The sequence below is a fragment of the Ammospiza nelsoni genome, chromosome 1, assembly GCF_027579445.1.
Source record: "Ammospiza nelsoni isolate bAmmNel1 chromosome 1, bAmmNel1.pri, whole genome shotgun sequence".
Lineage (NCBI taxonomy): Eukaryota > Metazoa > Chordata > Aves > Passeriformes > Passerellidae > Ammospiza > Ammospiza nelsoni.
Window position 1 is genome coordinate 106,308,954 of NC_080633.1, and position 19,897 is coordinate 106,328,850.

At 39.8% G+C, this 19,897-nt stretch overlaps 1 protein-coding gene across 1 annotated transcript in view; it reads left to right on the forward strand.

Moving 5' to 3' along the window:
- Positions 1 to 289: 289 nt before the first annotated feature.
- The window catches only part of GREB1L (GREB1 like retinoic acid receptor coactivator), a 65,251-nt gene continuing 45,643 nt past the window's right edge, over positions 290 to 19,897 (forward strand). Inside the window, exons 1-6 of the mRNA XM_059486513.1 lie at positions 290 to 501; positions 4,630 to 4,801; positions 5,077 to 5,274; positions 12,271 to 12,447; positions 15,161 to 15,337; positions 17,250 to 17,372. Coding sequence (XP_059342496.1) covers positions 484 to 501; positions 4,630 to 4,801; positions 5,077 to 5,274; positions 12,271 to 12,447; positions 15,161 to 15,337; positions 17,250 to 17,372 — 865 coding nt within the window. The 5' untranslated portion in view covers positions 290 to 483. The remainder of the gene's footprint in view (positions 502 to 4,629; positions 4,802 to 5,076; positions 5,275 to 12,270; positions 12,448 to 15,160; positions 15,338 to 17,249; positions 17,373 to 19,897) is intronic.

Consider the following 19,897-nt stretch of genomic DNA (forward strand, 5'->3'; position numbering starts at 1 on the left):
TCAGTTTTTCTGCAGCACAAATATATGCCTGCTCTCTCTTTGCCTGAGATAACCCTTTGAGATACAGAAGCTGTGCTGGGCCTGGCAGTGCCTTTGTGGAGGAACTTGCTTTATTTTCCTTTGAAGAGAAACTTCTCTGTGGGGTAGGCCAGATCAGAAGCCAGATTATGTGTTTTGGAGAACACAATTACATTATTAGGTTAAACACAAAGTAAGGACTTGATAGAGCTGACTTAATGGAGGGTGTTTGCATCAGATTCATCATTCGCTATCAGGTAATTGTGAAATTGCTTTAAGCCATAACAACAACACTCACCCCTCCCTCATCCTCCTGTTCGGTTCCTCTCCTTTAAAGTCTCCGGGGTCATGACCCACCTGGAGGCCAAATATGTGGTATCTGGTGTACTGAATGATCTGATTATATTTTTACTAGCAGAGCCTTCAACTCAATGTGCAGTTCTGGCTCCCAGGAGTTATTGACTCATGATCCACTTTTCAGAGGTGACTTTTACTTTTGTTTGTTTTGTTGGTGGTTTTGGTTTTTTTTTTTTTTTGTTTTTTTGTTTTTTGTTTTTTGTTTTTTTCTAATGCAAAGAAGCATAGTCCCCTTTTTTCCTGTCTAAAAGTGGGTAGTGGTTACTGTACTTACACACTGCTGGACCTGGGCTCTGGTTTTTCTCAAACATCCCATGTCATGTTTCTGCGCAGATCTTTTGAAACCTGGGTGAGCACATGGAACAGGATTGTTTGCTTGAATTGACAAGGCCTTTTTGTAAATTCAGCTTCTGGCTTTGAAAAAGTGATTAGAATTTCCCTGAGTCCTTCACCACACAGCAAAGTAATGCAGCGTTAAAATCAATTCTCTTTGAAATTTTGCTTTTGTTATTTCCATTTCTGCCTGCCTTGATAGAAGATCATGGTAATTGTAGTTTTGCTTTCCACAATGAATGCCCATATTATTTTATTTAAAGCTATTGAAATAATCCTCCTTTACCTGTGGTCAGGTTAGAGGAATTTCCCAATTGCCTTGTTCATGTGTCTTTGTAAGGAAACAGATGGAAATGTGAGAGCTGCCTTCCAGCTCTGTTTTAAGGCAGCTCTCACTCCAGCAAATCTCATGGTTAATCCTCTAGTTCAGTGATGGGCCACTGCAAAGAAGACTGGTAGTGGGTTTAGGAAATTTGCTTTGTAGAAGCACAGCAGAAATGGAGATGTGCTGGGTGGTGCTTTAGTATCTGACTCTTTTCAGAGAAGAACACTGAGAGTGATAGAGCCTGGAGGTGAGGGTGATCTAAATTTTAGGAAATTCCCATATTATTTCATGTTTTCTTTCAGATTTAATTTTGAAATTATTAAATTCTGATAATGTCTTCTAATCCCCATAGTAAGTTTTGAGGAAATTAAATAAAATTAATCTCTGTGCAGTGAGAATGTTGTTGTGGTAGAGGGAAAGCCTTAGAAAGAGTGTTGCCAAATTGGCCCTCCTTCCTTGGTAGGGTGCTTGGGAAGGAAAAAGTATAAATACAGCTAAATGCACATACACTTTGCACATACTAGCATTCTGTAGAGTTCGATCCAAAACAGACCTTAAAAGGTTGCCAAGAGAAGTAGGCAACTTAAGAATTACACTGGGATCCATCCAGTGGTGCAGGTACAAGGAAAGGTGAAGGCTGGAATACTGAATTAGGGGTGTGCAGATGGCTCATTGCCCGGAATCTAACCAGCTCTGTGCTGAGTTAGCTACAATTAGTGTGCAGGTAGATATGGAAATGATTATTTACCCTCTCACCAAACCTCCTGCCCACTGGAAACCTCTCAGTGCATGCAGGTTGGCTCCAGCAGAATTCCATGCCATGTTGCTGGATGTGGAGCAATGGACACGAGGGTGAGCCCTGATGTGCCAGAGTTGGCAGCGTGAAAACAGGTTTGTGAGATCAGGGAGGAGCTCCTGAGTCAAGTCCAGCTCTGTTTTCTCAGTCACTGTGTCAGATTGGCTCAGATGAACTCAACAATGGAATGTCTTTCCCACATCCTCCTGAGCTCACTGGTGCATCATCAGATGGGCAGAATTTTAAGAAAACTTTATCTTAATTTCACTATGAAAAGCAAGAGGGGTTGGTTTGTTGGGGTTTTTTTCCAAATGACCTCATATATGAATGTTGGATAGACATATTATTTGGGTAATTTTTAAACAACAAACATTAATTTAGTTATGTTAAAATATTGGCTTTGGTCATATTTAAATGCAGATATGGCAGATACATGTCTTAATAAGAGAAATGTTCTTTGGTTTTGGTGGTTTGGTTGGGGTTTTTTTTCCCCCTTCCTTTAAATTCCATCAATTTATTTTTCCTCCAGGCTCTGCTGCCTCCTCAAGCCCCCTCAGCACACTGGAGTCCATTTACAGCATGTTCTTCTGTCTCCTCTGCTGCTGCTGAGGTGTGCTCCCATTTACTCTGAGGAGGAAAATTAACCATTTCCTAATTGCACCAGGCATCTAGGGCTAGAATCAAGTGCAGACACACTAAGGAGTTACTCCCTTGAATTGGTGCTCCAGTTTTGGGGAGGCTGGATCAAGCACAGCCTGACCCAGGCAGCAGCTCACTGCTGGAGGGTCCTGCCACCTCCTCTCCCCTCCCTGGCTCCATTGAGCTCCAAATGAGGCCCAGCTGCCCTAATGGCCTCGGGCAGTGTTAGGAAATCAGCTGCCCGTGCTGTTCTCCAGGGCTCCCAGCTTCCTCAGCAGGACCCGGGGCCACCCTGCCCGACACCTCTGCCTGCCCCATCCTGCACAGGCACATCCCTGCATCCCTGCACGCCATCCTCCGGCTCTGCTCCCACGCTGCAGGGACCAGAACTCACACCAGCTGTGCTTCCCGAGCCTTTCTTTACTTGGCATTTCCACCAACAAGCTTGTTTTCTCTTGGCAGGCCAGAAACATCCTCTGGTAGCATTAACCATTAACCATTTCTCTGTGGCAGTCTCCATCCACAGGCAAGTCTCCTTGTAGAGATGCCAGGGAAGCAAATTAAATTGCCAGCATTTTTGCTGTGTGTGCGCGCTATGCTTTATCAATAGCTTCCCATCAAAATTAAAATAGTTGTCATAGATTTTATACAACAGGTAGGCTGTAGAAAACATGGAGAATGAACGGACTTCATGCAGAGTTTCTGCTGTGGGAATTGCAAATTTTCTGATTCATGACGGTTGATTCATTTTCATTATGGCGTTTTAACTAAAGCCTTTTAATTTGAATGCAATCCTGAAACTTACCTTAAGCACCTCATAACTGACATAAATAGCACAGAAATTAAATTTTATTGCATGAAATTTGATAATAATCTGTCATGACTTCACTTATATTTATGGAAGTATTGTCACCAATTTCAGCAAAATAAGTATTTCAGAGACTTAGCTGATTTCCATAAATTCTTTTTTTCAAAGGCACCTGACAGGCTTTTGGCTACTGCAGCCTTAATATTGCTACTGGGGAAAACTTTTCTCTGTTGAAATAAATTTCTCTGAAAGTTCAGTCTTGTGTTCTGAATATTGGAAAATTATAGACTGCTTTTTCTTTGGAACAAATGTCATTTGAATAATGATTTACCAAAGTGAAAAATTTCATATTTCAGTGAGTCTCCCTTAGCTCATTTTAAAACCTTCCATGGCCACCCTGTTAGTAAAGGTTTAAATTTGAGTGTCCATATCCCAGTGCTGGGTGCACAAATATAACAGTCTTTGGGTTGTGTGATGCCATCCAAGGAGAAGAAATGGTCTACAGGTCTGTTTGTGCTTGAGTGTTTAATTAAGTTCCTAAGTTCATCATCGATATAAATAGAGATATTAATTGTTAAAGCAGATATTTAAATGATTGTTATCACTCTATGAGTGTAAAGCATAATTTCAAAGAAGGACATTTCACTGCATTTGCTGCATGTGGTTTAGAAGTTATTTATTTCTCTCTTTTTATGTTATATTTTGTTATAACTAGATCCTTTGATAGGTCAGACTACATGTAAATCGCAGTATTGCATTGAAGACAGGAGGTGAAGAGATTCTGAAAGACAGAGAAACTGACCTTTCATGTAATTTCAGTTAATATGAACAAGAGCAAAAATTCAAGTTATTGGATGTCTTTGTGTAAAGTTTTTCTCCAAATAATGGTATACTGACAAGTGAAAAATGGTGTAAACATACTCTTTGGTAAAAACTGATGAAGCCCAACTTGATTTTTAATTTTTTTTTTGTTATGTACTGTTCCATATTCTACCCTGAATATCCTAAAAAAACCCAAATAATGACTATTTTATCTATCCTCCATTAATTTTTTTTATGCCAGGCAGCTTCTTGAGGCTCTTGAGAGGCTGTGTACCCAGAAGACACAGAGCAGTGTGTTGGAGATGTTCTAAAAGCTTGGTGGAACAGAAGGATGCAGTCTGCCAGACAGAGAGAGAAACACTTGACGTGTGGTGCTAGTTAGAGATGTTGTTTGCACAGCATGTTTTCTTGCTGACTTTATATCACTGTCATGAATGATAGTGAGATCTCTGTCTTCATTTGTAAATTCTCTGTGCATGGGCATTCCCATCATTCCCATCCCCTTATCAGCTGTTTCCTTTGTGTTTTTAGATCATGGGGAATTCATATGCAGGGCAACTGAAATCTGCCCGTTTCGAGGAAGCTCTCCATAACTCCATAGAAGCTTCTCTGAGATGCAGCAGCGTTGTCCCACGGCCAATCTTCTCCCAGCTGTACCTGGATCCTGACCAGCCTCCTTTCCTGCCGGAAGGTAACCATGAAAGTATGGCCCGTTTCAGTTGTTTTTCTGTGTCTTGAAAAGGGTGGGGGGTGTTTCATTAAAAAAAAAAAAGAAAAAAAAAAGGCAGAAACTGCACAGCAGTTCATTGTGTTACAAAATCTGAATCATGGGCATCATTAAGGGGAAATAATGGCATGCTGGTTATTTTAAAAGGAGATAAATATTATATTATAAGGAGATACTGTTGAAAAGTTTAATTTTATAGTTTATTTTTATCTTTACTATATTTTATTATTTTTTCTATTTTTATTCTTCAGATGTGAAGCCAAAGGTAGAAGAGTTGGATAAAGAGTTAGTACATCGCTATTCACAAAATGGAAACCTGGACTTTTCTACCAACCAAACTGTTAATGAAATGGAAGATGAAGAAGAAGATGAAGACATGTCAGATTCAAGCAGTCCACCAATCCCATACTCGCAAAAACCTGCCCCGGAAGGGTCTTGCACTACTGATGGTTGGTATCCTTGTGTTTTACTGTATGATCTTCACTACTGTTTGATTCTAATGATAATGTGCATTCTCTCTCTGCAGTTACAAATTCTTGAGCTAGAATGTCTGAAAACACAGTTTGGTCAAAGCCATGGATCTGACAAAATACAGTTATAAAGACTTGTTTGAGAACATAAAGTTTAGTGTATCCTTGGAAAGTAGTGTTGAGAACTGGCTGTGGCACGCCATTTGTTCCTGAAAGCCCCTTTTTTGTCTGTGGTTTTCATTGAGTCACTGTCCTTAGAGAGGTTACCTGAGTTGGCATCAGTATGGCTGGTTCTCAATCTGTCCCTAAGTGATTCTCAGAAACATTGACAAAGCTGGATTTAGTTGCTTCCATGGGCTGAAGGAAGAGTTTGGAGAAATAAAATGGGGGACGCTTAGTGTACTTTCTGCTGCTGAGGTGATAAGAAGGTTGGTAGTGGAAGCTTGTCTGTTTTGTCTTCCCCATGTGCCTGCTGGCCTTTGCTTCCTTACCCTGAACTGCCCTGATTTGTTGTTGCTCAAGATGAGCAAAATTATTTGCTATATTACTATGTACTATATACTATATACTGTATTTGTTTGGGTTTAAATGTGTCAAAGAAAGAACCAGCTAATTATGCATGTACCTACTTGGCCTAAGAAAAATTGATGTGATTGGTTCATCTTATCCCAAAATTGTTCTATTCTGAAGTTTAACTTCCTCATAAAAGGAAGATCTGCTTACTGTTATCAGACGTTTTTCTTGTTAAAACATCTCCCTGCTGACTTCAGACACCTGAAAACAAGAACTGTTCCCACCAGGTCCAAATGCCCTTTTTGACATTTTATTCAATATCCCTCTGAATCATGGAAATCCTTGTGCGCAGTTCATCAAAAGCTGTAATTTTGAAATGGTTTTGCACCTTACTGAAGCATCTGGTTATCTAAGTGATAGAAGTAAGGACCAACTGCTGGTAATTCTTTGACATTTCTGGGGGGCGGGCATTATTGGCATGTATTGTCATCTTTGCCTTTTCCACTTCCAAATGCAGCTCACAGGAGCATGTTTACCCTCTGTAACAGCATACTGCCCGTTCCCTGTAGCCCAAAGAACAGAAGGGCTGGCTGGCTACTGTGAAAAGATGGGGAATATTGTTGGGAGAATTCGTTACTCACACAGAAGTGTGGTTTTCTGTCCTTTGAAGGCTTGCAAATTTGAAGGAAGAGGGAAGGAAAAGGTACAAAACAATATATTCCTAGGAAAGTGTTCTCAGTTGAAGACAAGTATCAATAAAGTCTGCAAAATCTCCTGTGGAGAGCAGGAGCAGTGCCTTTTTCACTTCACATATTATATGTATGTAATGTTAAACTTCTTAGTATGTCCTGGGATTGACCTTTCAGGGGCAGTTTTGTGTTTTGATTTTTATCTATAAGGCTTTTATGATCAAAGGACTCTAGAAGAAAGTTTTGTGTGTTACATCTACGAAGTTTAGGGTTGTTCATTACTCATTTTTAAGTTTACCATTCTGAGTTTACAAAATCTGCCTTACTTTTAGATGTTCTCAAGGAACCAATTTAAGAGAGTAGTGGTTTTGTGTCTGGAAAAGGAATGGAAAACAGATTTTTTCCAAATACTTCTGGTGATCTGTTAGGACAGTTTTGCATAATTGTTTAAAATGCCCTGGTTCCCAAACATTCACAGTGCAGACCATATCTCAACAAGATATTAATCTGATAGATCATCTTTCATCTCATGAGTATGCCTTCCAGAGATGTAAGACATGATCACTGCCATTGTTTGCATCCCTTATCTTACTTATTTAATTGCAAAGGTAAATAATGTTATGAAGATGTTAAACAATACTGATAGACCATTTGAACTCACTGTATTTGGATACTTTAAACTAAGCCTGTATTCCATTGTTTATCCAAGAGCAAAATATTGGTACTAGAGCCTGCAGTTCGTAGCTCTGCTTGCTGTAAAACTTGTTTCCCACCTTTTGGATCAGGTGGGATGAAACCTTTTTCCCTTTGAGGTATTTGTGCCCTTTGCTTTTCCTGAATTCAGGATGTGGGCCATAACCATCATATTATTTTCTGTGTTGACTTGTTTTTTTATTCAGATGCATTTGTCAGTCATGTGGGTGCAGAAAGTAGATCTTAATGCCTTTAGTTGTCAGCTAAAAAAAAATTAATGCCTCACAAGTGAGTTTGTTGGAGATTCTTTCTCAGCTAGTATTTGATGTCTTCACTCTCTTCTTAGCCATTGGAAAGAGCAACTGTATTTGCCACCGAACCTTGCTATTAGTCATGAAAGTAATTCACTTATTTTCAGGGGATTTGGGGGTTTGTTTTTGTTTTTTTTTCCTGCTCAACACAAATTTTTGTAACTAAAATTTCCATGAAAATAGGGTTTCAAGAAAAATAATTTATTTGTTTTCATATGGGTATCTCAAATAGTCACCAAAATTCTTGCATTATCAAGAAGCTGTTCTTAACCGAGTGCTTGCTGTAGCTTTAAAAGAGGCTGCTTCTAATTTGTGGAATAACATTCTATGCAAGCTGTGGGAAACACAATAGTATCACCTTTCTTTTGTTAGCAAATCCTCAATTTACCTGATGCTTAAAGAAAGGCCAAGGTAGTTTCAGAGGCAATTAGGTAAGCAGGTACTTAACACCTGATCACTTACTGTGAGGTTACAATAGCGAGTGACAGTGACCCCTAATTCATATGTAATTCCTGGAAGCTAATTCCTTATGCAAATACCCCATTTATTACAGTGCAACAAGGGGCTGGTGCCCCACATGGAAACTACCTCTTCTTACGGTGGGGAAAGGGAAGACAAATACAAGTTTCGTTTTTAAGAAGATTCTAGGACTTGTAGTCGTTGGCAGCTGTGGGGATACATTTTCAGGAAGATGGGACTGGGTTACATTAAATGATGTTGGAGAATGCAAATGTGCTTCTCAGAAACAAAAACTAATGCAGGGAAATGCAAATGTCTGTAAAAGCTGTTAATATTCTAATTTTTTGGTGACTGCTCCTGGTATTTGCAAATCTTTAATTGAAATATAAGTTCCTGTTCCTTATTTGAAACAAAGCTGAGATCCTGTGAGAACATTTTTTTTAATAGCTCAGCAGTTACATATCGATAAAAGATTCCACAAAAAGAAGTTGGTTTGGTTTACTGACTCGTGTTTTCTTCTCTTTGTACTTAGATTTTCTTAAAACGTACACAAGTAAATTAAAGTGCCATTCTTTCTTCTTTAGAGGAACTGTTTTACTGCTGTTTAACATAGAAATGTAGGTGCCAGCACAGTTATAAATGAATAGCTATGAAATGTAAATGGATTTTAAATGTTCTCAGACATTGACAGCACAAGTTCATCTAATACTGAGACATTGTCTTGTCTTTCCTAATGTGGAAATTATTCCTTCTAACAGATGATTAATTACCAATCATGCAAAACAGAAAAGAAAATAAGGTTGGGGTCTCTGTGGTGCTTGGTAATTAGAAAAAGACAATGTAACAGGGAGAGGCTTAATCTCCCCTTCATCTCCCCACAGTTACTTGCTTCCAAATCAATGTGTTTTGGGTGGAATTTCCTCATTCAGTTTCAAAAAGCAGCAGAAACTTAAAAGAGTGCTTTTCAGGCCTAAAAGAGAAAGAAGGATAATGAAGGGCTCTTGAAGTATACCATCTGCATGTCTTTGAAGGAAAATTCAAACCTTTTACTGCACAGGGGCAGATTTGCATCCTCTCCTATCTCCTGGTGGCAGTAAGTCCGGCTGTGCCTGGCCAGGCTCTGCAGCCCTCCCTGCTTCTCCTGGGGCAGGGGTTCCATGAGCCAGAGAAAAGTTCCTGGAGCTCTGGGGGTCTGTCAGTGCTGCCTCTCTCCCTGCCCACCCATCGGCATCCCGCTCCCTCTCGGAAGGGAGCCAGGGGAAACCATTTGGTGTCAGCCCTGTTTATTATCTCACCACCACAGAAAACGAGATTTTGGCAGTCGCCTGTGAGCTCTGGGCTGGTGGCTGCTTTCTGCCCTTTCTGGCAGTGAATTATAAAGGTAGTGAATTTCAGCAAGATTTGTGAAGTTCAGGAGCTGGTTGGATGACATCGGTGTCCCCAAACTGAAGTCCCCTGGGGCAGCAACATAATTATAGCTCTCTCATGGGCTGAACATCACAGAGGCATGTGCTGGCCAGCCAGTCTGCACATGCATACCTCTCTGATCCAGAGATGTCGCCAGCCAAAGCCCAGGAGGATGCCAAAGGAGATTGTGAAAGGAGGGAGAAGGGGGAGCGTGCAAAGGGTCTGGGAGCACTGACTGAGTAAGAGATGATACTGGGGTGAATCGTAGGTGCTGCTTGCAGATCCAGTAGGATGCAGCATTCCTACAGTCCAGTCCCACATATCCTAAATGGTGGGAAATATTAATATCTATGGCCTCTCAGCAAAGAGGCTGCTGTTCCCATGATAGCAGGCAGTTACTGAACTGTGCATGTAAACTTGTTAACATGTTTTTCCTTAGGACTCTCCTGTAGCTTCTCCCTTGGGGACTGATGCAGAATGGTGACGCACAGATGCCCAAAGCATAGCTGAAGTTGTTTTGCTCGTAGCCCAGATAAAGCTGAGTCTTTTCTTTCACCTGGCATGTTGTGGAGCCCTGCTTCACTTCACTGGGACAGCAAAACCCTCAAGCACCCCAAGGGGCTCAAAGCTTCCCATGTGATATTCACCCTTCTCAAGGTTGTGTGCTCCTTCAGGAGGCAAGTCTGTATTGACACACAACAACACTTGACAACCTTGCTTGTGCCAGTATTGCTGTTGCTAGCAATTCCTTCAAAAGCCTTCTCCTGTTGGGCACCATTTGTGCTTCTGGGCATTTCCAGAACATTTTTAGGTAGAGACTGGGCTAGAAGCTAATTGTGTAAAGCATGGGTTTAAATCTGTGTTGAAATCTTACTGCACTTGCTGTTTCATAATCCTTATCTACAGATTTCCTGTTTGCCCACATTGTCAGCAGTGGGCAATTTTTCTGCTTTAAATCTAGATGTAAAGTGGTATTTTCTAAGCATGTCAACTACTCAGATTTCACTGAATGCCTAAATATTTAAAGTCAGTTTTGAAAATTCTGGATTTAATGCCCAAGTGACATAAACATTTGAATAAGCAAATTTTATTTTGAATGTAAGGATCTTTTCCCCTGGGTTTATCTGAGACTGTTTCTTTCTAAATTATATCACAAAGTCTAGGTAATACTTAGCCTGGTACCTGGCTTTCTATTTGACTATGATCAATATGTTTTTAGAGAACATGCCTTAAGAAGAATTCAACAGATTAAAATCAAATGACACCTAATCAGAAAATAACTAATTGTGCTTTAAACATGCAGATTTAATACTTCTCTTCTAAAGCATACATAAGTTTTTATTGGTAAGTTATTGATAAAATCCACTGATTCAATACATGAAAACTTCAGGTGCTTCATTTCCATTCATTGCCTGGAAAAAGGTGTGTGTGAGGGGTGAATCCAAGCCAGCTTTCCATGAGCTGCTGCTGGAACTGAGCTGATTGAAGAAGTGAAGAAACCATTCAGCCAAGAGCTGGTTCAGCAAATTGTGAGTGTAGGCACAAGACTGAACCTGTGTTGGACCCTGTTTTCAGCAAGCTGCTGCTTGTGAGGAAATTCATGCAAGCTAAATCTGTGCATTCCGCTTTGCACATGCTCTGTGCCTGCTGCAGGGCTGAGATAAAACCAAAACCCATTAACTTCCATAATTTTTGCTGAAGTTGCTGTAGGTTTTGACCCAGGAGCTAAGAGCACAGACATATGTACCAATAATGGCTGAGGTGGCTTTTGGTTAAGCTGTGATCACATTGTGTTACCACATGCTTACACAAGGTCTTTCTCCAGGATTTTTTTCTTCCTTAAAATTTCTGTTACAATGAATATTATTTACATGAGTAATATTTTAAATCAAGTGTAAGTAATAGGTATTAATAGCTATTGCAGTAATTTCAAATTTAACAGTAATATTGACTATTGTGATTGTGGTTTTCTTTATTTATTCTTTATTTAGCCTGGACACTGCTCTGGGTTGCCTTGCTTTGCTTTTTGTGTGACCCAGCCTGCTACCTGCTCACTGCAGGGCACAGAACAGCAGAAACTCTCTCAGGTCCCCATTTTTGCCCACTTGTGCTGCTTTAGCTCCACACTGATATTAGAAGCCCAAGAGGCAATGTTATGTCCTTATTTTGTGGGCATATGTGTATTTGAGTGGACAAAAGACTTAACTGGGGACTGGAAAGTCCTGCAGTCCACCGAGATACTTCAAGAGACTCAACTGGAGACATAGCAAAACATGATTCACATGTCTAAAACTAGTGAATTATTTATTTGATGGAATTTCTAAAATGTTTGGAGAATTTAAAACTTAGATATTTAATTATTTTAATGTAATAAAATGATTTTTACTAGCCTCTACTAAACTTTCATCATCAATTTTTATTATTCTTTTGTATTACTTAACGGTGTTCATGTATCAACGTTTGCCTTCTGCAAGCAAATAAGACAAAATAGTTTCTCTTGAAAAAACTGTAAACTAAAGTTTGGCAAAGAAAAAATAATCTTTGGCATGTTTCAAGAGCTGTTTTCTGTTATTAAATCACAAGCTTATCCTCTTATTTTGATTGTTTTTGAAAAATTGGGTTTTGGAGCTATTTGATGTCTAATGTTTGGACACTTAAATTTCTTTTGTGCCCATATATCTTCAGCATATTTAAAATAATGTTATCTATTGCCTCTGAAACTCTCTGCTAGTGGTTCTGGTGAGATGCTATCTCAATTTCCTCTATTTCCCTTAAAAAGGATATATTAAAATTCCAGTTATAGCATCAAGTTGTGAAGGCCATTTGCTTTTGCAACTGATAAAGCAAAGAGAATTAAATGAATTCTTCTGAAGAGTTATCATTTGTTTTGCTTTGTTCTGTAGGTTTTTGTCAAGCAGGCAAGGATTTACGGTTGGTATCTCTGTGCATGGAGCAAATTGATATCCCAGCAGGCTTCCTGTTAGTAGGAGCCAAATCTCCCAACCTTCCTGAGCACATTCTAGTCTGCGCTGTTGACAAGAGGTTTTTGCCAGATGATCATGGAAAAAATGCACTTTTAGGTAAGAGATCTTTTTTTCTTTGTACCATAATAATTTGGAGGGAAAAAAAAAGCCAGTTGAAAATTATCTAATGTCATTTCAGCTAATAACCTTCTATTAGAAATATGTTGAGGAGAGGACTGACTTCATTAAATCAAATCTGTAGATGAACCTGCCTTAAAAGCCCATTTTAAAACAAGTCCCTGATTCCACCATTAATCACAATTGAATCTCCCAGATTTCTGTGTGGGCAGAAGTCAATTGCAGCCCTGGCATTCTAAATGTGAGCTATCCATATTCTCTGTATCTCAGCTGGAGCTTACAGCATTTTCATTTAACAAGAAATATGCTCATGCAAGTACTGAAAATGAACTATATAAATTTTTTTTTATTATTAAGGGATGATTTCTGCCCTTGGCTTCACCAGGATCATTGGTCTCAGTAGAAGTTCTGGGAGCAGTTTGCTTCCCAAAAACCAATACATAGGGACACCCCACCCCACCTTTCCCAATTATGTCATAATCTGTTACATTTATGAAGTTTAAAATTTTAGTACAATAATGAATGCCTCTTGGTAATTGAAGAGAGGCCTATGTACACCTAAATTTCCTGCCTGGGTCACAACTGGTGCACATTTTAACAAGCTAGTAAAAGTGATTTAATGTATTTTGGATTATTTAGCCAGTTTTGAATTTACTCTTTCATTTCTCCCTCCAGTCATTGCTCTGCCTAGGATATATTCAGAAAGACCTTTCAACAGGAAAGAAATTACAACAAAGGATAAATACCCTGATTTAACTGCATTGCTCAAATTCTGGTGCAGACCACCAATATTTAGTGTAACTGTTGGAAACAGCTTTGTTTTGTACTTTAATGTTACATCTCCATTAAATCAATTTGATAAATCCATACACAGCAAACCTTTGGGCCTAAGGCAGAAGTTAGATAGAGGCCTAAGGCCTGAGTTAGAGAGAGGCTGTGGTGTGATGTGCCCTCACTGGTTTGACTGGGGATTTGGGATAACAGGGTACACTTCAGGATTCAGAGGAGCTTCTCCCCTGCTTAGCAGGGGAAGTGTCAGGAGCTGACCAATAAGAACTGATAGGTAGATGGTGTTTAAACCTGATTAAATGTGGTACTGCTTGTCTTTCTTGGTAAGCTTCCCCCTCTATCCCAGCTTTGTATCCATCCATCCATCCATCCATCCATCCATCCATCCATCCATCCATCCATCCATCCATCCATCCTCTCTGGTCTCATTTGTTAAGGAGCCTGGTGACTCACACCTCTGGCATTGCTGGAGTTTCTGACACTGGCACCTGTGAGCAAAGAACTGACTCAGTAGCTCTGAGAGACCCTGGTTACTCTTTCTGAAAACTGTGGAGATGCGCCAGTAGATCCTGTGGGCTGCAAGAGAGTATAATAAAGAATGATTCAGTCCCAGGAAAAACAGGATGAAGAGATTTGCATCTTGGCATCCTCATCGAAGCTGATAATGAGGAGTAGTAAGGCTAAAGACAATGGCCTAATTATTAAGAGTTTTATGGATAAGGCATTTTGTCAAAAACACTGAATATCTTTGTCATAAACCTGTTATTTTGGCTGACAGGTGAGTGTAGGAACCAGCATCCTCCAAGGTGTTTGTCACTGTGGAAAATAATGATAGTAGTAAGAATGAAAAATTGATTCTCTTACAGATCTTGAACTGGTTAGTAATTGAATACAACCCAAACAAACACAAATTTCCACTAGGTATTAATCTGCTAGCATTTTTATAAATAATTATTGATATTCCATAGAAAATCTGTTTAATTAAGGGTTGAAAGCAGTTCAGAGATAAGTGGCATGACAAGTGAGACAACAGGGCTTAATTGTTTAGCATTAGATAATAGAGGGCTGATTCAAACCACAAAGATTTTAAGGCAGACCCATTTCAGATACCCCGTGCTTTGTTCTATGAAATGTTAGACTGGTGCCATCGTTAATCCAGATTCCCATTAACATAGCTGTGAATGGCGCTGGAAATCAAGGCTGCTTATAATTCTTAGTCTGGATTATATCCTCCAGACCTCAACTCAAAATTTCACCCCTTTCTGTGAAACCTTGTTGGGAATGTTGCAGAAAAACAGTCTTTGTCCCTAAAATGGTTACTTTCTTGAGAAGCTGTAGGTTTTTAAAACTGTTTTTAAGCACTCCTAACTCCAGCCATGCAAATCTTGACATCAAGTGATTGCTTTCAAGACTGTAATAAAATGTAAGGTTCAGCTTACTTAGAAAGTATTCTATGTAAGAACCCTCAGGGAAATCTTATTTGATGTTAATTTCAGTCATATGAAATTGGTCTGATGAATTAGCCACTGTTTTGAGAGACATGTCTGCACTTTGGAACCCATGGTTTTTTGATATAGAGAAAAATGGCTTTTTTTTTTACCCTCATGGAAATTTCGTGGTGTGACAACATAGTTCTCCCCCTGTCAAGTAGTTATTCTTCTCTGGGCTGTGTAGAGTGGAAAATTGGTGGCAGGGTTTTGGCATGGGTCAGTATGCCCTAAAGAGATGTAGGAGTTCAGAAGAGCTCAGACTGACACCCATGTGCTGTGCCCACAGAAGCTGGCTGCCTGGAGGCCTCCAGTCCCCTGGAACTGGATGTGCAGGTGGCTTTAGATGGCCTTATTCCTAGCAGACAGTACAGGACATTTAATCTGTTTGTGTATCTTCTGCTTCCTTCTTCCAGGATTTTCTGGGAATTGTATAGGCTGTGGAGAAAGAGGATTTCGGTACTTCACAGAGTTTTCCAATCATATCAACCTGAAATTAACCACTCAGCCAAAGAAGCAGAAGCACTTAAAGTACTACCTAGTAAGAAGCTCCCAAGGTGTACTGTCAAAGGGACCCCTTATCTGCTGGAAAGGTAATAAAGGTGCCCATTCAATTAGGGGTGTTTTATGCTATTAGGGGTGATGTTGAATAAAAAATTGAAAGTTGCTGTTGAAAATGTATGCATTCAAAAGCAACTGCTTGAAGGGAGAATTCTCACTGATTTCACTGAAGTTTGGATTTTGCCAAAGAGGTTAAAGTCTTAATAATAACCATGTGACTCTAAACACTCTTCTTTCATCTCCCCATACTTTTGGTGGCAGCCCTACATCTTCCCATTTTAGAGTGTGCAGTCATGTTGGTAGAAGAGAAGAGGCTACTCAGTCTGATGATTCCTTTATGTGCCTGAAGCACACAGCCAGGCCTGCAGCATTGGTTTTCCACTGATATTCATCTTTGCAGGTGCAGTCCAATCTGTTTTGTGCCTGAGGATAACTAGCATGCTGTAAGATTAAGAAAACTCAGGTCACTGATCTCAGGGAAAGAAAAGACTTGGATGCTCCTGCCATTTGTGGTGTTTTACACTTAGTCTTACCCTCTACCAGAGCAGCCTGTGCGACATTGTGTGCTACAGGAGGGTGCATTTGTGACCCCAAGGCAAGGTAGCCATGGGGGTGTCTTATTGGAGGATGCAGGGTTTTGGAGCTAGAACCATGCAAAGACTCAAGGAAGGAGTGGTTTACCCACTCACTGTCTGCCAAGCTGGTTTGTGTGCAGACTTCTTGACCTTTTCATCTGTGGTCTCACTCAGTGAAGACAGAGTTTGATCTGGTCCCTGTTGTTCCAAAAAGTTGATGTGAGGAGAGGGGAAGCTCTGCAGGAGAACTGACAGACATCTGAGGAGTCACATCCTCATGTGAATAGCAGCATGACACCAGAAAGAGATGGTTATCACTGAGCTGTATGAGTGATTATAGTTTGTATCAGTCAGTGTGTCAGAAGGATCCTGGCTTCAGCTGCTTTTCTCTGTTACAAGAAGAATTAACTACAACTTTAGAGTGCATGTTGCTTTTCTACAGCATTTTTTTCACAAAAATGACACAAATATTTAATTTGGTAGTGAAATTCCAAATAAAGACAAAGGCAGACTTATTTTACTTCTGGAATCTTTTTTCTGAAACCCCTCCTGATGCTAATGCAGTTGGAGTTGGTGTGTGTCCTGGTAAATGCCATCAGGAGTAATGCTCATGTGGAAGAAGCACATGGTTCCACTTTTGTTTATATACTAATTGCAAGTGCTCTGGGCACCCATGAAAATCCAGAAAATCAACTAAAAGTCAACCTCATGGGCATTACTTTGATAGGTCCTATCTCTGTATTGCTGCCATCCATCTGGTAACCTTTCACTCTTCACTTACATTATAGGTCTAATTAGAAGAAGGGTGCTTTTAAACACTTAAACCCTTCTTTTAAATCCTGATTAGATCTCAGTTTTAAAATTGGATTAATATGTGATTTTCAAGGTGACTTTCTCCTCCCTCAACTCAGTTTTCATCCAGACAGACACTAACAGCACTGAGATCTCCCTGAAGGTTTGTGGAAGCATATTAAAAATCTGGGTTTCAGCACAATTTCTCCTTTTAAAGGGCAACATATGACAGTTTGTATACAGGTTGTGCCCCAGAAGTCTCTGAGTGTTTTCTGGGACATGCCCAATACCTTCAAATCTCTTGGAAGCTGTGATCTGAGGGCTCTTGCCATTTTGCAGCATCTGTTGTGTATTTGCCTGGCCCCCTGAGTGGCCCCCAGGGAGGTTTTCCTAATTAGGAGACAAAGTTGACAAAACTGTGAATCCGTATTTTCCTTGGATGCTGCCATTTGCCGCTGTTTGTTGTACGTGCTCTGTGTGTGCTCCTAACGTTTTGTCGCCTTTCGCCACCGCGTTGCTGAACTTTGCTGCTGGGAGGAGGCCTTGTTAATATGTACTGTAGCTGCTTCATTTGCAGAATGTAGAAGCAGGCAATCATCTGCTGCTAGCCTCTCTGCTAAGCCAAATCCTTCGGTGTCACCGTCCGCGACCCCAGAGGGTGGATCCGCTAATGGATACCAGTCAGGGTTCACTCAGACAGGTAGGAGCTGAAAGTGCTGTAAAGATAACCATTGGGGGTGGTAAGTTACCTCGGCCACTGCTGGGTCAGGGATGCTGTAAACAACTGGGTATTTACCTTGAGCCATGTAGAGATTACACTAGAGAGGATGCCTTTCAAAATTTGCTTTGGCAAAGATTAAGACCCAGGTGAGGCTGAAGGTTAGATCAGTCTCAAAATAACAATTGATGTAAAAGCATTAAACAGTCTTTGATTGAGTTACTTGATTCTGTCCCTTCTTGTTGAAACCTTTTTGTTTCATTAATTTTTTTTGTGCATCTCAAAAAACTTCAATTACATCTTTGTAGGGAAGTGTTTGCTTAGTATATAAACTAGGGTATTTGTCTGGAAAAGGAGAATAATCTCCTTTTAGGGAGAGGGGACGAGATGTTATTTTATTTGCATGCTAATTTCCTTATTTATTTAAATTTTATTGCACAAAAAGGTGTACTTAGAATTGAAATTTCACCATATGCATACAGTGGGTTTTTGGTATGTGAGCTAACAGGTCTCTCACAACTATTCTAGAAAGCTATTAATGATACCCTTAAATAAGGAGGAAATATAAAAATCAAATAGACATTGACTGACAAAGAAGCAACATCTCAATATCATGTATCTATTTATTTATTGCAAGTAGACAGAGTGCTTTTGTTTGAGCTTCCTTCCTCATTGCTTTATTGCAGCTTCATCTATGCTGTTATATGTTTTTGTGTCTGTTTGTGCTATTTCTTGAAAAATTAAAAACAAGAGAAAATGGCCTGTTTGTTGTTACTAATTGATATGAATGTCCAAAACCACACGTTTCTTTAAAGGGAATGAAATGCAGATAGAAAGCAAGATGGTTAAAATACTTTTTACACCCAGAAAGTTTGTCAAAAGGAGTAATAAACAAAAGCTGAACGCAGGCATTCATATGAGACTATAATCACTGATTAGTATTTTCAGAGGCACTTCTCCCAGGTGGTTGCCCCTGTCCCTGTTGAGGAAGCAAAATGCTTTGGGCTTTGGGTAAAATTAAATGACAGTGTGGTTAAAACACATCTGCTGCATTTCATTGCATGATCCCTTGGCTTCCAGACCCAGGCATGAGAACTGTGCAGATGCATGAGAACCTGTTTATTTGGAGCAAGAAGCATTCTAATATTTACACAGCTTTGTCTTCTATTGTATCTGCCAAGTTAATAGATACACCTTTTATATACAGCTTTCTCCTTATCACTGCCTGCCATTTTCAGTGTGCTTGGTGTTTCTGTGTGTCACTGTTTGTACTCCTGGGTCATGCTCGTCAAAACCTTTTCATCTCCTTCTCCTGTTATCTTCTGGTGAAGATAATACCACACACATACACATGAATCCCCTGTGACTGGGAGAAGAGGGGAGAGTACCTTTTATTCAGTGGCATAAATTCTGATGTGTCACCTATGATGTGGGGCTTTTCTGGCTTTTTCTCTTCTAGATTCTGCAAAGCTCTTTCTACTGGAGTTGGCTTCTAGGTTGTTTTAAAACAGGACTACTTATTAGCAGGTTGTTTTCTGAAATTGTTTTCAGCTCATCACCAATTCATACCCTTTTTTTCTTTAAAAGTTGTGTAAATGTTTCTGGTGAGCAGCTCAGTCTCTGAGTTCTACAAGATATATGTAGGTAGTTATGGGCAGACAGTATCAAAAATATGGTTTTGGGCAGACACTTGAGGGGAAAATTCAATTCACATGTTAAGCAACTAGAAACAAGGCTTTACAAGAGAAAGATGAAGAATTTTAATAACTGATATTTTAATAAGTCCTGATTAGGTAACAGAGTGGTGTTTAAACATATACCAGCCACACCCACATTCACAGATAAAATTTCAAGAAAATGTATTACAAATAGAGGGGGGACAAAAAAAAAATCCCCAAAGCTTCGAGACAGTTTACTTTAAAGAAACTTTAACACTACATATTTGCTGCATCATATTTAATGGCAGACCAGCATCTCCCTCCAAGCGCCCAGACCTGGTGGTCTATTTTGTTAGCCTTTCAGTGTATTTCCTATGAGCATGGATAAGATTTTCTGGTGGGGCAGCAGCAGCAGAGGCTCCTGTGTTTGCTCTCCATGTCAGTTGCTCTGTCTGGCAAAGAAGAGCTTCCTCCCACTCTCCTCCACCAAATGGTGTGTGGCCTGAGGGTGAATGTGTTTGGCAGATCAAGTTGGTCTTTGTCTTCTGTTTTCTTTAGCTGGCTGTTTTACTGGGACATCTGTAGGTGAACTTAGCCTCCTTTGCCTACTTGTTGCAGACTCCTTTCTGAACTGATGCTGAGTTAATATTCTTTCACTCTGGTTATAAGAATTTGGATTTGCAAGTGTATCAGCATCTGAATGCCATTTTTTTCTTGAAGTAAATTGCAATTGTGAAATACCTGATGTTATAGGAACTTACATGTTGAGAGGTTTGGAATCAGTTTGATACTGGGCAAATATTCAAATTTGTTTGTTCTTCAGTTTATCCTTCTATAAAATAAGATTTA